This window comes from Carassius gibelio, chromosome B1, assembly GCF_023724105.1.
Source record: "Carassius gibelio isolate Cgi1373 ecotype wild population from Czech Republic chromosome B1, carGib1.2-hapl.c, whole genome shotgun sequence".
NCBI lineage: Eukaryota > Metazoa > Chordata > Actinopteri > Cypriniformes > Cyprinidae > Carassius > Carassius gibelio.
The window spans coordinates 33,430,151-33,446,070 of record NC_068396.1 but is presented as its reverse complement, the minus strand read 5'-3'; the positions used below and the strand labels follow the sequence as shown (position 1 = coordinate 33,446,070).

Below are 15,920 nucleotides of genomic sequence, written 5' to 3'. Positions count from 1 at the left end.
CATGCTGTTTTTCCTCAGGCACTATGGGTAATCACCTCCTAGCCAATCCTATGCTACAGACCCGATCTGGCTCCTCCCCTTACAACACCCTATTGGCTGAAACATTCACCTCCCCCTCACCAGCAGTTTTCAACGCCACTGGTCAGTGTGTGTGAGGAAGAGCACTGTTTTATGTGTTTTAGATGTATGTATCTGTATTCACTTGTTTTTCTGTGTTTCTCCTCTCTTCTGTCTTCCTCTTTCTGTTCTGTCTCTTTATGAACTGATTCACAGGCACGTTCAGAAACTCAAGTATGGACACGTGTTCACACTCTCTGTCTGTCTGTGTTTCTTTCATTTCCATGCTGCTCCTTCATCTTCACCTTCCTGCTGTGTCTATTCACTTTTTCAATTCAAACATGCCAAAACACATAAATGCTGATGTCTCATTTATTCAGTTTCACATTAACATCAAAATGACTGGATCAGACATCAGATTTTCCAATGCTTTACATGTCCGTTGCTACAGAACTGGATTAATAACATGAATAAAAGGGACATCTGGGGGCTATTAAATAAAGTTAGCAGAACTAGGGTACTTTTTCCAGTGTTGGGTTTTTAAGAATGATGTAAGGGTGAGCAAATGATGACAAATCATTTATTTTGTAGTTATTCCCATTTACTGTGAGCAAACTTGCAAGAGTCATGAAAGACTCTTTTTTGTAGGAAGACTGAATATTTGTATCCATCACATGCATGAGTGAACATGAATGCCAAAAGCATCACTGTGTTTACACACTGATGTGCCTGAAACCATACGCTCACTCAATTACATATCAAAGCCACATTCACTAAAAAGTATCACCTTCTGAAAGTGACCGATTGATCTGAATTCAGATTGAAGCTGTTACAAGAATTCAATTCAGCTGCTGTTTTATTGCGCATTTCTCTCTCTGTCCTTTAGAGGGCACACTGTCGCGCAGCCGTGAATCGTGTGGGCTGGAGGGAGTCCGACTTAATGGAAACTACAACAACAGCTACTCACTTCACGGAGGGAGTTCGGATCTGCTGGGGGGCGTTCCTGTGGGATCAGGGGGCGTGTCTGGAGAAGTCAGCCCCGCACTTCTGACACCTAGAGGGGCAGAGCCTGCTGGTGGCTCGAGGCGGAACCTTTCCGACGCAGCAGCACTGGAGAAGATGATCATATCCGAGCTGGTTCAGAGCAACCTGCGGCCTTCCACCGATCGCTATGGAACTGGACAGAATTCCACGATGCACCGGCAGGACTATGCCACATCGACAAGTCACAGAGAGCCTCCGCAGCGGCCCCTGCCTCGCCCACCTCCACCCCCTCCACAGGACGAGGAGGAGCTGCTGTACAAAGCACTAGAAAAACCCCGCCTCCCGGACAAGCCACGCCTACCCGATAAACCCCGCCTGCCGGATAAACCCCGCCTCCTGGAGCACGGCCAGTCTGTGTTCTACCAGAGCGAGGAGGACTCGGAGAGCTTCTCGGCTGAAATCACGGATGGCATGGGCGGGGCCGGACCAGACTCTACCTCCCTGTACACGCGGGATCACGATTCTTCTTATCCAGACAGCAGTCCTGAGGCGTTGGGGGCGGAGCCACACTCCACTCTTCCGCCAGATGAGCTGTACTTCAGCGCAGGACGCCAAGCGCACATCTCAGCCTTTTACCAGCCTCCGCATCGCAGGACCAACGACGAGGCTCGGCTGGGACTGCAGCCCTCACAGGGGGAAGGCGACGGACAGATGCAACTGGTGACGAGTCTGTGACTAGGGCGCTGGTGACCAGGACACGTAGATCTGGAGGAGGACAATGAGGTTGGACGTCTTCAACATCACCATCATCACCGCAATTAGCATATGGGCGAAACTCTCGAAACCATTTGTCTGGTTTGTAGGTCACCCCAAAATCTCAAGTAGTGTCTCAAATTCTGATTTCACTGGATTTTGTAGTGAAATATGAGTCGGATGTGTTTTGTGAGATTCTCGCATTAGTATAAAGCTACTTTCAGATAATGAAAACCATTATCGTGTGTCCTGAGATCTCCCAGAAGGAGCAGTGCATTGATAGCCTTAGGAGATCCCTGTTGAGATGATGATGATGATGATGATGACAGTGCTGGCTTCCTCCTCCACGTCTCTGTCTCCTGGTCACCCGAACACCCACCCTGATCATCTCACTGCCATCCAAGCACATCTGTTTGTCCTTTCGGAGAAGAAATCTTCTTATCGGGTAGCTTTTCCTCCATCTGTCCATCCTCCATCTCTTCCCTGCTGAGAAAACCAGTTTAAACCATCTTGAGGTGAATATCTGGTCTCCTGTCCTGGCCCAACTGGTCCGTTTTGGTGGTTTTGGGTGGGAAACCATCTGAAAACCACCTTAGGCTGGTTGAAGCTGGTTTTTCATTGGGATTTCTTTCATTCAGGGTGGTGTGGTGTATGAGTGTCAGACCTTTATCAGAATGTGATAACACTTACACCAGAGACTGCAGCTCTAATACATGCCAAAAAAATTAAAAGTAAAATAAAAAATCACACATTTACACTCTTGGGGAGCAGCTACTGTCGGGATCACGCTCTCACCAACATAGAGATCAAAGGTTAAGAGTCACGGGTTCAAGAAAATACACCAGACTGTTGTTTTTGAGCAGCGTGGAATATAAAAGAACTGAAACGAACTCTTTTGCTACCTGTCTGGAAACCACCCAATCTTGCTTGTTGGTGTTCAAGACACTGACCAATCATGTTGTTGGGTTTGGAGAATGTTGACAATGCTCCACCCCCTTCCTGTGTTTAAGTAGGTTGATCGAAGATGTGATGTTTAACTTCCTGTAAATAAGAACTGAGAGACGTAACGTCTCTGGACATGCTTCTCTTTCACTTATAAGTTTATGGTTGAAAAAAGTCTTAAAGAATATGTAGATGAACTGATGACACTGTCTCCTCTTTCAGTCTTTTTCTCACTCTGTCTCTTTCGGTCTTTCTCGCTCTCTGAGAGTGTTTCGTGTAAAAAGATAAGAAATGTTTTTTAATCAAAATAAAACCAACAAAAGCAAACGGATGTTGTCCAAACTTTTCCTCAGCTAATCTGTCTAAATGTAATTCAGGATCTCAAGGCTCAGCTGGTGAACAGGTAGACAGCATCTTGAGCATCTATGAAACCGTTTTTAGCAGCATTACATTTTGCAGCCCTTATAATATTTGGCTGCAAAGGTTGTGTTAAAATTTGGCTTAAGAAAATTATATAAAAATATTGTAATTTATGACCTAAAGTGTGAATTGCGCAAATCTAAAGAAAATCTAAAAAAAAAATTAGGGACCCACTTTATATTAAGTGGCCTTAACTACTGCGTACTTACATTTTAATTAATAATTTAGTACAATGTACTTATTGTGTACATACATGTTTTTACATTGTACTTATATTTAAAAAAAAACTACTTGTAATTACATCTGTATTTAATTTCTGTAATTACATTTATAATTACATTGTTGACCCATACTTTACACCTTAACCCACCCTTAAACTTACCCATACCTCCAACCCTCTCCCTAACCTTACCCCTATCCCACCTCAATAGCAGCAAAAGTGTTTTACAATACAATATGAACACAATAAGTACATTGTACTTATTTTTTATGTAAGTACATAGTAGTTAAGGCCACCTAATATAAAGTGGGACCAAAATTAGTTCTCAGAACCGTTTTATCTGTTTATACAATAAGATTTTGTTCAACCAAAATGATGAAAGCTAAGATATTGAAACATAAATATTAGTAGTCAGATTACTGTTGTTCTATAAAATTGTTATTAATTACAATTTTTATTTTACAGTGCAATATTACTATTTATTTCATTTCAAAATTTAAATAAAATTCAAATGTCATTCTAATGATAACACATTTTTTTATATAAAATACAATAGTAATAATTATGATGATGATGATATCAAAAAGGGGTCTCTCTTTGTTTAGTCATAGCTGATCACATGTCTGGTTCAGCAGCAACATTTGTTATCGGTTTACTAGTAATGATCAATTAAATTAGAATGTAAACCACAAAGACACTGAATATGATGACATCTATTAAAGTGTCAGAAAACATAATAAACAATAAAGACCACAGCATTTGGTTTGGAGCATTTAGTAAAGACAGATTTTTCATTAATCTCATAAATTCATTTTTAAACTTCTGTATTTTGTCACACTCCCAAGTTTTTCTTGTTTTTACATGTGTTAAAGCTTAAAACAACTGAAAGAATTTACTAGTGCAATAGAACAAAATATGCTATTGTTAACAAATTTATGGCAAACAGACTTGGCCCAAGCACTGAGCTTTTAATAGTCTTAACCACTAAATACTGTTTAGGAATTAGTCAAAAAGCCATCGTTGTCTCAGAAAAATATTGACTACAGAATGATCAAAATATGTTTTTGGCAGAATTTTGGAAATTTGATGGAGAGTTGTATGGAATTATGGATTATGAAAATGCACAAGTTACCTATAATGAGTCATATCATTGAATATCCGTGAGAAATAGAATAATAAATCAATATCCAGCTGACCTAAAAATACTTTCAGATGTGAGTGAGTGGTACGTTTCTTAATCTCATGCAAACCTATAGACCAAATGCAAATGAATCACTGTTAATCATGAAAAACGTTACAGAACCGAATCATTGTGAGTCTGGTAGCCTTGGGTGGGGTGTCTGGGGTGGTGCTGGCACAGTGGATAAGACACATACCTTTTGTGTTAGAGACCCGGGTTCAAATCTACTGTGAGACACCAATGTGTCCCTGAGCAAGACACTTAACCCCTAGTTGCTCCAGAGGCATGTGACCTCCGACATATACATAGCAATTGTAAGTCGCTTTGGATAAAAGCATTAGCTAAATGTTGTAACTACACTGCCTTTTTGGATTATATATATAATATAATATTATATTATATTTTATACTATATTTTTTCAGATTTAATAGTTATTTAATAGCAATACTTGTGCTACTTAAGTTAACTTTAAGTTAAGATACTTAAAGTGTTTAACTAACAAATGTATATATTTTTCACATGTACTTATTGTTTTAAGTACATTTAAAATATCTGAGAATGTTGACATACACATCAGTTTTATGAACCAAAGATATTGCTTAGTGCCTATAATTGATTTTGTATTTTATTTTATTTTATTTGTATTTTGACTTCATTATTAGGAACTATAGTAATCTGGACACATGGACACAACGATGGCACTCAACGATGGAAAATCTGCATGTTGGTCACAAGAAAGAAGGCTTAAACCCCCATAACTCCTTTAAATACCGGTAAATATTCAATTATCAAGAGTTAATGAAACATTGGCTGTGTTTTTGGGTACACAAAACGTTCAGTGTAAGGGAACGTTCTGGGAACCTTCTAGGAACATAAATAGAATGTTTCCTTTAGGTTAGGTGAATGTTCTGGGAACCTAGCAAGAACGTTGCCACAAGGTTCCCAGAACGTTCCTCTAACCTTCTGTTAACGTTAAGAAAACTTTCCTGGCTGAAGTTTTACATGGCTGAAGCTGAAGTTTACAGTCTGCTCGTGACCACACTGAAGAGAGGGGCGGGGTCAGCAGAGCTCATTAGCATTTAAAGCGAGAACAGCTGGCTGAAAACAAAGCTGATTTTGACAGGGTGGAAAGGGTGTGTTTTACACTACCAGTGAGAAATTATAACCAAAGTATGTTACAGACTTTTCATTAAGCTCCTAAAAAAAATCATATCAACTAGTGTAAAATTAGCATTCAATGACCCCTTTAAGTAAAGAGTTTTTTTCTTATTTTCGTAGATTTCCCAAGTTACAGGTTAATTACAGGTTAACTGTAATTTCCTTATCCTTTTTACGTGAAAATATCTTATGTAGTAGTAAATCTCCAACAAATGCTTTCAGATGGAGAGGCACTTACTACACAGAGCTGTAGTTCACTGATAAGCTACGCAATATAATGTTCATAATCGCATTATTAGTATGTTTACACACACAAGGAATTGGGCACCACATTTTACAAACGTGTTTGTCATTAAGCTGCCAATAAAACACTTCCAAAGTAGAGGAGTAATGTTATGACTCAAGAGGAGGAGGAGGAGGATGATAGCGGTATTTTAATGTTAAGCAAAGTTTTAAAATAATGCTTGATTGATTGATTGATTGATTGATTGATTGATTGATTGATTGATTGATTGACTGACATAGGACTGAATTTTCTAAAGACAAATTTCAAAAGACAAAGTTTTAATTTTGGGGTGGAGTAACCTTTCAACCCAGAGTTACACTATAGCCAATGAAGTCATGAAGTTAACGCACTTCTATCAAGCAATCCTGAAGACTGTGGTTGGGTTTCTCAGCTGTATGACCGGTGAAGCTAAACTCTTACACACATACTATCACAAGTGACGCCCTGTTGATGTGTGGAGGCGTTTAGAGGAAGAGGAAGCAGAAACATACGAGTGTACGTTTATATTTGACTGCGATCTGAACGACTGTTTCTCTGAATATCTGTGAGATTAAAGTCAATCAGGAATGAGGGCCACCATCACAATCACCATCTTCTTCTCTCTCTGCATGATGTCAGGTCAGTTCTTTACTGCTCACTCAAACCTGAGCTTTAACTGATCATTATAATAACTCAGAGCAAATGATCTTGTGTTCGTCAGGTCAGGTTCTGTGTTTAAAAGTGATCGGCTGCTCTGGAGGGAGTGTGATGTTCAAGTGCATGTATAAGTCTGATGAGCAACATAACACAAAACCCCTGAACAAGAGAAAGCCTTCTGACCAGTTTAAAGGAAGGTATTTCTGCAGAAACAGAGACTGTACGACAGGAATCAGTACTGAGATTCAGCACCGCTGGGTTAATAATGAGAGATTCGCTCTGTATGACGATGAAAACAGAGGATTCTTCACAGTGTTCATCAGGAAGCTCAGCAGAGAGGATGCTGGGAAATACACATGTGGAAACAATCAGGAATGGAGTCGTGATGTTGATTTATTGGTGAACAGAAGTATGTATGATACTTTATAACTTACTACTTTACTATATTTGTATTGTAATAAAACTTATTTAAAGGTGCACTACAGAAAAATCAGTTATTGTTCAAAATCATAACTCATCATCACTATTATAATAATTCACAACAGTATAATAATGATTTATAATTTGAGCTGACTGAAATATCACTTTAACATCAGTCATATTTGTGAGGACACAGAAAGAAGAGCGTCTAAATATTACTTATTCATTTGACATCTTATTCTGGACATTTGACATTGTTTGATGTATATGACAGATCTCTCTCATGTTTTGATCACAGGTGACCATACACGACATAAACCTAAAAACATACACAACACACACTCATGTTAATAACTCTGCAAGAAACATGACACTGTATCTGTCACACAGAGATGGAGATAGAGAGACTGAAGTTCTCTGTAGTGCATCTTTAATAATGATAATAATATTTGAATATTTCAGTGCATGTCACAATGATTTGTTTAAATAATTTTCAGACTCTTCTTCTTGTGGGACGTCTGTTATCCGATCTGCATATAAAGGTCAAACAATCACTTTCAGCTGTGAATATGAACACAAGTTTGAAACACACACCAAAGTCTTGTACAGAGTGAATGGAGATCCTGTGTTTGTGCTGAAGATCTCTCAATCATCACAATCATCTGAAGAGAAGTTCATCCTGTCTGACAATCAGAGAAATCACTTTACTGTGACCATCAGAGACATTTCTGAAGAGGAGCGTGGAGTTTATTTATGTGGAGCGGAGAGAGACGGAGGAGATAAACTACCTTCAGAAACATCAGTTACTCACATAACCTTCATTAAAGAGATTCAGCTGAACGTTTCTAGTGAGTTTAGATTCATTTTTAATCTTAAAATCTTTATAAATTATCTAAATAAGAAATGTAAATCTATCCTGACTGTTAATACTGTAATAAATCTGGTCTTGCAGGTCAGATAACTTCTGTCCAGGTTGAGGCCTACATCAGTAAATCAGTCTTCATCAAGTGTGAATTTCCAGAAGAATTCAAAGAAAACCAGAAATTCATCCAGATACATTCATCACAGGAGATCTCTGTTGAACAGAATCAGTGGATTCATCTTGATAAAGCGCTCGTGTATGATGATACCAGTTCAGGAGTTTTGAAGGTTTTTATCAGTGATTTAACTGAAGCTGATGAAGGAACGTACAGATGTGGAGTGAATACTGTTGATGATCATCTGTTCATGAAGATCAGACTGAAGATCAGTCAAGGTAAAGAGTTTCTGTGTGAGTCTGTTTCTGGACAATTTCTATCAGTTAAAATGAGAAAATAAGATTTAAAATCCAGTTTTTTAATTGTTTTTGTGTATAGTTGATCATTTCCCTGAATCAAGTGAATCAGCTGCTGTTATTGGTGAAAGTGTGAAACTCAGCTGTAATTCCCCTGAGAAACAGCAGTCCATCAAACACATCTGTAAAGAGAACGAGCAGAAGATCTGTCAGAGCATCAGTTCATCAGAGAAGCAGCGCTTTGAGTTTTCTGACAGTACAGCAGGAGTTTTTACAGCGAGCATCAGTAATGTGAGCCTGAGAGATGCTGGAGTTTACTGGTGTGGAGCAGAAACCAGACACCAGCATCTGACTTCTGTTTCTCTCACCAATAAACATCAACTGACTTTAACCAGTATGTACAGACACCACTAACCATGCAGTTCAGTCATAGATGCATGTATTTCACAGTGAATAAATACATCTCTGTTCTCTTTGACTATCAGTGCCTCCAGTGATCGGACGTGAAGGAGATTCAGTCCAGATCCAATGCCCTTATGATGAAAAACACTCAACAGGAATGTGTCTGCGCAGTATAATGTGTTTGAGTAAAGAAGTAAAGTATCTGTGTAAAGGAAAGTGTTTCACTAAAGATGCTCAAATGATCATTCGTTCAGATGAAGATCATGTTAAAAACCCAAGGATTTCAGTAAAGGACGACACTGAACTCAATCTCTTCACTGTGACCATGACTGAGCTGAGAGCAGAGGATGCTGGGAAATACTGGTGTGCAGTGAAAGATGTGTTTAATCTTCCCATTGAGCTCATGATCATCAGGAAGGACGGTGAGGATGAATCTCAATGTTTCTGCTCATTCTGTTCTCAAACTCATCATATTTAATGTTTTAGAGTTTGACATCTAGTTACTGTCTGCTTTTAGAGGATTTTCTTCAATCACATGTTGAGTATAACTGGATTAGAGAGTGACTCGTATATAAGATAGAAATCTGTTTCTTTAATTTTTTTATTACGATTTTGTATTTTCAGAAATGGCGACCTCTGACACCAAAAGGCAAACACCCCAGGATAAGCCTGGTGAGTCTGCTTCTCAGTTTGAACTAAAAGTGATCATTATGAGAAATGTGAGGGTCGGATGTACAACATGTGTAGGAAATATTCTGGTTTATTTTATTTTTTTAATTCATTCATTCATTTTTTCATTCATTCATTAAGAAATGACTTCATCTGACACTAAAAAGGAAACGGTCCAGGAAACAGTAAAGCCTGGTAAGTCGGCTTCTCAGTTCGAGTTGGAAATGCTATTTAGATAAATATGGGCAATTAAGTACTTGGTAACTTGCCAAAACTGAACAGCAGAATAGACTGATGATTTTTTCTTCAGATAAACACAAAAGAATCAGCATGCTGTGTAAAGTCTGCTGCGTCAGTCTGACAGTTTCACACTAGTTTTACACCACAGACCACTGTTTGTGTGTTAAAGTAAAACAGAAATGAAAGCTGGCTGCTTGTTTGTGTTTTAGGTAAGGTTCAGAAAGCATTTGTGTTACAGATATTTTTTATTGCAGTCAGTTTACCAAGAAATGACTTTCACCTTCCGGTCTTCCCGATCAGTTGGACCTGATGTTGCTTGTTTTTTTTTTTTTTTTTTTTTTTTTTTTACTTTGACAAAGCTGCTGCTGTTCTTGCACATATCATATTCAGACAGGGTTGACACTGATGAAGGCAAACATCACAGTTTCTCTGTAATAATGTTCCTAACACAGTATCATACAGCTTAGGAAAGACTTCCAATGTTTCTTCAAAAATGTCTAGAAACATTTTGTTTTTCACAGAAGAGCTGAATAAATGAAGACAGTTTTTTGTTGTTGACACTATTTTACTTCCCTTTTTTTTGGTGTCATGAGTTAAAAGTGATATTATGACACAACAGATGTATGTAAGAGCATGAATGTTTTCAGTGAATGTCATTGACTGGCCTTATTTCTCAGTGACAATCCCTTTTGTGTGATTTTAGATTTCTTCTGTCAGCGTCCAGAAACCAGTGATGCTACGGTCTCCTCTTTGACCTTCTCACCATGGCCATTTCTATATCTATATTTATATCTATATTTATAGCTTTTATGTTAGGAAAAAACTGAAATATTTCATTTTGATTGTACAGTTTTCTAAAACAGAAAACTTTGGCTTCTTGTGCTGAAAGATGTGAGCAAGCTACGTTTAAGTGTTTTAGTTTGTTTGTACCCTGAATTTTTTTCTTTGATTGGTAAAATGTGTGCAAGAATATATTTCGATTGGTGGACATTTTCTTTCAATAAATGAATTTGATGTCATACATGTCAGTTTACTTTATTCAGTTTATCAGGAAGTCACACAGACAAAATATAAATATATTTATTTTCTACAAGAGAGAGAGTGGGCCATGCAAACTAACAACAGAGAAATAGATGTAGCATGTACACCATAATTTAAATATTAATAGTAGGGGCTGTTGAATGCTTGAATCTGATTGGCTGACGAATGTTCTAAAGTGTTCATTTATTTTCAGGGAAACACACAGGGAAAGTAGTTCCAAGGCAGGTCTTGACCTCATTACAGTTACAAATCACTTCACTAAATTTTGTTATGTATCACCCCACTGCAGGCACTACATTTCCCACAAGCCTTTGTCTCATTCATCACTGTTAATTGATGAATGAGACATCACTGTTAATTGCACTCAGCTGTCCCCACTTTCAATGTTTTCACCTGTCCAAATAAACCGGTCTATCTTCATGGAGTCCTTGTTTCATGTTACCCGGCTTTACTGTGTTCCCTAGTGTTTTTCATGTTTCTTGTTTTTTGGACTGCTTTTGTTGTTATTGACCTCTAGGCTGTTTTTGGATTAGATTTTTATTTTTGGACTCATTAAACACTGCAAACTGGATCTCTCGTTTTGTGTGTGCATACGTAACAGAAGGACTCCATCATTCCCAGATCCAGCAGTGTGGCATTTCTTATCCGTTCCCCAGCCAACATGGAGGGGAAACCTAATCATCCTCCGTCAAGAGGGGAGTGAGGTGGGTGGTTTGGGGCAAATATTTTGGACTATGGCAGTAGGACTGGGGTAGCTACAATGATGAGGCACTTAAAGACCTTTTTAACGCCTGCCTGGATGACCCTGGATGACCCTGTGTGTGAGTGGGAGATGAAGGGGCTGGAGATCATGGACTTTTGGGGGTTCACCAGGTATCTACACCATCGGTCTCCGTGGGATACCCCAGCCACACCTGTCTCTCCAGACATGATGGCCGACTCTAGACCTGTTTCTCCAAACAGGATGGCCGCCAGCGCAGCGCCACTGTACGAGGTGGCCGCCAGGCCAGATTTACAGCACAAGATAACCGCCAGCTCAGCGCCACTGCACAAGATGGCAGCCACAGGTGACCATCCAGAGCCGAGTCAGGTCCCCAATAACCAGGTCCCCGTGGTCCCTCCAGAGTTGAGTCAGGTCCCCGTGGTCCCTCCAAAGTCGAGTCAGGTCCTCACTGACCAGGTCCCCGCTGATTTCTCAGAGTCTAGTCAGACAAGTCAGTTTAACCGGTTCATCTCCAGCTCAAATTGGTGAGGTACAATCGATACCATCTTCTCTATTGACAAGTCTCCAGGACTGATCCCACCTGCTCCAACCTGGATTCCTGCCCTGTCGGCTCTGCCCTGGGCCCCTGAACTTCCCCTCCCCCCTGGCCTCCTTGTTTTGTTGTTGTTGACATTGTTGTTGCTTTTTGTTGTCGTTTTGTTTTTTTCACTTCCTGTCTCTGTTCTTGTTTTTTGGACTGCTTTTGTTGTTATTGACCTCTAGCCTGTTTTTGGATTTGATTTTTGGATTCCCCTTTAAACACTGCAAACTGGATCTCTTGTTTTTTGTGTGCATATGTAACAGTAAAACATTTGCATAATGTCCGCACACATTCCACGTAGCCAACATGCCCGCCCACAAACAGTAAAATTTCTGTGTAGTCAACATTAAATTAAATTTGTTTAGTCACATCTTATAATTACCACAAACTTGTGGCTGACACGTTCCACTAAGGAACATCTTGCTTATGAATCAGTCTCTTGTAGATCAGCCAGTTTAACCATTTCATCATAAGACTCCAGCTCAAATTGGTAAGGTGCAATCTATACCATCTTCTCTATTAACAAGTCACCAGGACAGTTGTTACGTTCCTTTTCCGACACGCGCTGTACCCGGTAGACCAATCCAGAGCCAATCTCTTTACAGCTCTGGACTAATCACAAAGGACCGTGCCATATCTGACCAATCACAGCAGCTGGGGCTCAGATAGGAGGGGTTTAGAGAGACTAATTTTTTTTAACTGCTTTGCACGAGTCGTTTATAAATAATTTAGAAATGAGGTCAAATTAAATACATTTTTAGAGAATGCATGCATGTAAGCCTGTTTTAGGAGAGTCATAAAACAATATTAACAACCTTAAAGTGGCAAAATAGAGGCACTTTAAAGTTTCACTATAACTAGAGACATTTCTGCCAAACACTATTGAGAAACGTACAGATTGATGGCAAACATAATGGAGGAGGCACTCATAGTGGCTGCAGCAGGATATCCTGAATTATAAAGTCCTTAAAAAAAAAGTTTGATTTGAGGGATCCAGAGTGATTTTCTGGGCCCTTTTCCTCACTCTGGATGTATAGAGTTCTTGAAGGGTGGGCAGAGGAGCACCAATAACAATCATTTAAGCAGTCCTAACCATTCTTCTTCAGATTTCTGATTTTGTCAGAACCTGTTCCTCTGTCCTGTGGTGTGCCACAAGGTTCTGTGCTTGGCCCTCTGCTGTTTAGTTGGGATATGCTTCCTCTTGGCAAGTTAAGTAGTGTTAATATAAATTATCATTGTTATGCTGATGTCATCCAATTATTATTTTTAGTTCTGGTAGACTAGACTAACTGTCGCTTCTGCTGATTTTTTTGGGCCTCCTTTAATAAAGGGATGTCAGACAATTTTCTGCTAAATAATGATAAAACTGAGGTGATGATTATTGCCCCTGACAAACATTATTTCTAAGATTAGGCAGGCTATTGGGGGTTTATTATCCTCTGATAGCAGTGACATAAGAAATGGGTGTCATTTTTGACAAATCTGTGTGTTTGAACATTCATGTAAAATCTGTAGTTAATTCATGTTTTTTGTCCATACAAGGAACATTACTAAGATTAGATCTATGGTTTCAATAAAAAAAGAGATGGAAATGCTTGTTTATGCATTTATCTCTACATGGTTAGACTATTGCAATGTTTTGTACACTTGTTTGAACAAATATTCTATAGATCGATTGCAAGTTCTACAGAGAGCGGCTGCAAGGCTTTTGACTAGGACCAGCAGGAAGTTGCATATCACTCCTGTGCTTAAGGCCCTGCATTGGCTTCCCATAGGTTTTAGAGTGCATTTAAAATAATTTGGTCATTACTTATGGAGCACTGCATGGTCAGGCACCCGCTTATATCCAGCATCTATTACATGGACACTCTCCTGGCCGGTCTTTGGGCATAAACATTTTAACTATTCCCAAAACAAGGGGAAATTTAAGACAAGGGGTGACGATACTTTCTGTGTCATGACTCCAAGGCTTTGGAACTCTGTACCCTTATCATTAAGAACTAAGGGTAACACTTAAAGATATATCTTTTTTTCGGGCACTTTTAATTAACAATATGGTCTGGAAGCATTTTTTTTTTTTTTGGGTATTTGGGGATATTTATACAGCTGGTATTTAACTAGTTTTGATTTAAATTTTATTGTAAAGGACTTTGTGACTCCTTAGCTGTGAAATGTGCTATATGAATATATTTATCTTACTTTTATTTTTATTAAATAAATAATAAAACATAACCCTTAGAAAACATTCTGTATTTTACCCCCCTGTATTTTTATTTTTATTACATTTTTTTTATTGTTTATTTAAAAGGGACAATACACATTAATTAACATTTTTTGTTTTACACTCAAAATGTAAATGCGCCAGAGTTAGCTAGAGAGCTAATTTTCATCTGTAGTCCTTTGGCAGGTAGACACAGCATCATAATACAAAATATATAAAAAATTAAAAAATACATGTAAAACAGAAAACAATTTAACAAAATGGATACATAATAATAAATACAATACAAAGAAGGGCAGTACCTAAGATAAGATAAACCAACTATTAATGATTAGAGTTTTGAGTGTTTTTAATCCATTTCTTAAGTGTAAATTTAAATGATAAATAGCTGGGGCTCTCTCTGAGTTCCATAGGGAGGCAGTTCCAATAATTTGAGGCATGTACTGAGAAGACTGTTTGACCAAACTTACTACATCTATACGGTACAACACAGTCTCCCCTGGTAACTGCCCTTGTTACCCTGCCACTACTGTTCTTCTGTTGTATAAATTCACCCAGTGGTGGAGGTGCAAGTCCATGTAAAATTGTAAAAATAAGGCAGGCATCTAGATAATGTAAAAAACTATCAAAATTTAATACATTATAGTTAGTAATAATATTGCAATGATGATAGCTAATAGGTTTTTGATCTAATATTTTTTAAGTTTGCTTATAAAGGTTTTCTATTGGTTTAAGAGTTGTCACATTTGCTTGGGACCAGCTCGTAAAACAATATGATATGTGAGAAAAAAATCATGGCATACATAAAAAGTTTGGCTGCATCTGTTGTTAAATAAGGCCTTATGTGTCTGAAGTTAGCCATATTATATCTAATGATATTAGCCACCTTTTTAACATGCTTTTTAAAAGTTAAATTAGAATCTAAAATAATACCAAGGTATTTAAACTCAGACACCACCATGAGTTTTTCTCCCTCAATAAAAACATCAGCCTGCTGTGCACTTGAGAACTCACTTCTGGGATCTAATTTGTACCCAAATAATACAACTTTTTAATACAAAAATGCTAAAAAGAGAAAGAAGATGATTTGTGTGTGTGTGTGTGTGTGTGTGTGTGTGTAATTGCTTTTTAGATTTGTGGAGTGGTTGAGTGTTTGTGAAAGATGTGCATCTTCAGCAAAGCTGGAGTTTGGCTCATTCCAGCAGAGATGAACAGAGAAGGCAAAAGGTCTGGAAAATGTATTTATGCCTTATCGTAAAAGAAAAATAAAGTGGCAGTAATTTAGTGATTGTAGCTGATGTCACATGGACCATTTTAACAATATCCTTTCTACATTTCTGAGCCTAGATTGTGGTGGTGGTAACGCTGCGGTCTATGGAGGGTCAGAGAGCTCTCGGAATGCATCGAAAATATCTTAATTTGTGTTCTGAGGATGAACAACGAATTACAAAGCAACTCTGTGTAACAATTAACTAATTATTACATTTTTAAGTAAAATAAAAAATAATCTTATTTATTCAACTTAATTTTTTATATTTATTTAAAAAAAAAAAGGCAAAGAATCCTGGGATGTCATGATTTCGTGCTGTGTTCAAGTCCTCACTGGAAGTTTGAAATAGCAACTATATAACTATAAGAAGCCCCAGACCGGTCGGTGTCCCACTGAAGCTCAGCAGGGTTGAGCTGGTCAGTACCTGGATGTGGACTCCTGGGA

General features: G+C 38.3%; 2 protein-coding genes across 4 annotated transcripts in view; both read left to right on the top strand.

The window, feature by feature from the left end:
• Window positions 1-3,063, top strand: part of LOC127949399 (adhesion G protein-coupled receptor L1-like) — a 44,474-nt gene extending 41,411 nt beyond the window's left edge. Inside the window, exons 23-25 of one of the 3 annotated variants that reach the window (XM_052546583.1) lie at window positions 19-141; window positions 274-291; window positions 944-3,063. In XM_052546583.1, coding sequence (XP_052402543.1) covers window positions 19-141; window positions 274-291; window positions 944-1,776 — 974 coding nt within the window. In that variant the 3' untranslated portion in view covers window positions 1,777-3,063. The remainder of the gene's footprint in view (window positions 1-18; window positions 142-273; window positions 292-943) is intronic. The other 2 variants (XM_052546584.1, XM_052546585.1) reach the window with 2 other exon arrangements.
• A 3,387-nt stretch (window positions 3,064-6,450) lies between these two features.
• Window positions 6,451-10,659, top strand: LOC127949445 (polymeric immunoglobulin receptor-like). The gene is made up of 9 exons (XM_052546751.1): window positions 6,451-6,618; window positions 6,701-7,045; window positions 7,554-7,904; window positions 8,009-8,311; window positions 8,412-8,723; window positions 8,815-9,153; window positions 9,356-9,403; window positions 9,542-9,595; window positions 10,344-10,659. The coding sequence occupies exons 1-9, from the start codon at window positions 6,567-6,569 to the stop codon at window positions 10,442-10,444; spliced, it is 1,905 nt and encodes a 634-aa protein (XP_052402711.1). The 5' UTR covers window positions 6,451-6,566; the 3' UTR covers window positions 10,445-10,659.
• The last annotated feature ends 5,261 nt before the right edge of the window (window positions 10,660-15,920 follow it).

What these genes read in the sequence shown, in the direction of transcription:
- LOC127949445 (XM_052546751.1), top strand. Translation starts at nt 6,567, where the DNA reads ATGAGGGCCACCATCACAATCACCATCTTCTTCTCTCTCTGCATGATG. An exon ending in ACATCAACTGACTTTAACCA is followed by an intron (nt 8,724 to 8,814) that starts GTATGTACAGAC and finishes TTTGACTATCAG; the next exon opens with TGCCTCCAGTGATCGGACGT. An exon ending in AACACCCCAGGATAAGCCTG is followed by an intron (nt 9,404 to 9,541) that starts GTGAGTCTGCTT and finishes TCATTCATTAAG; the next exon opens with AAATGACTTCATCTGACACT.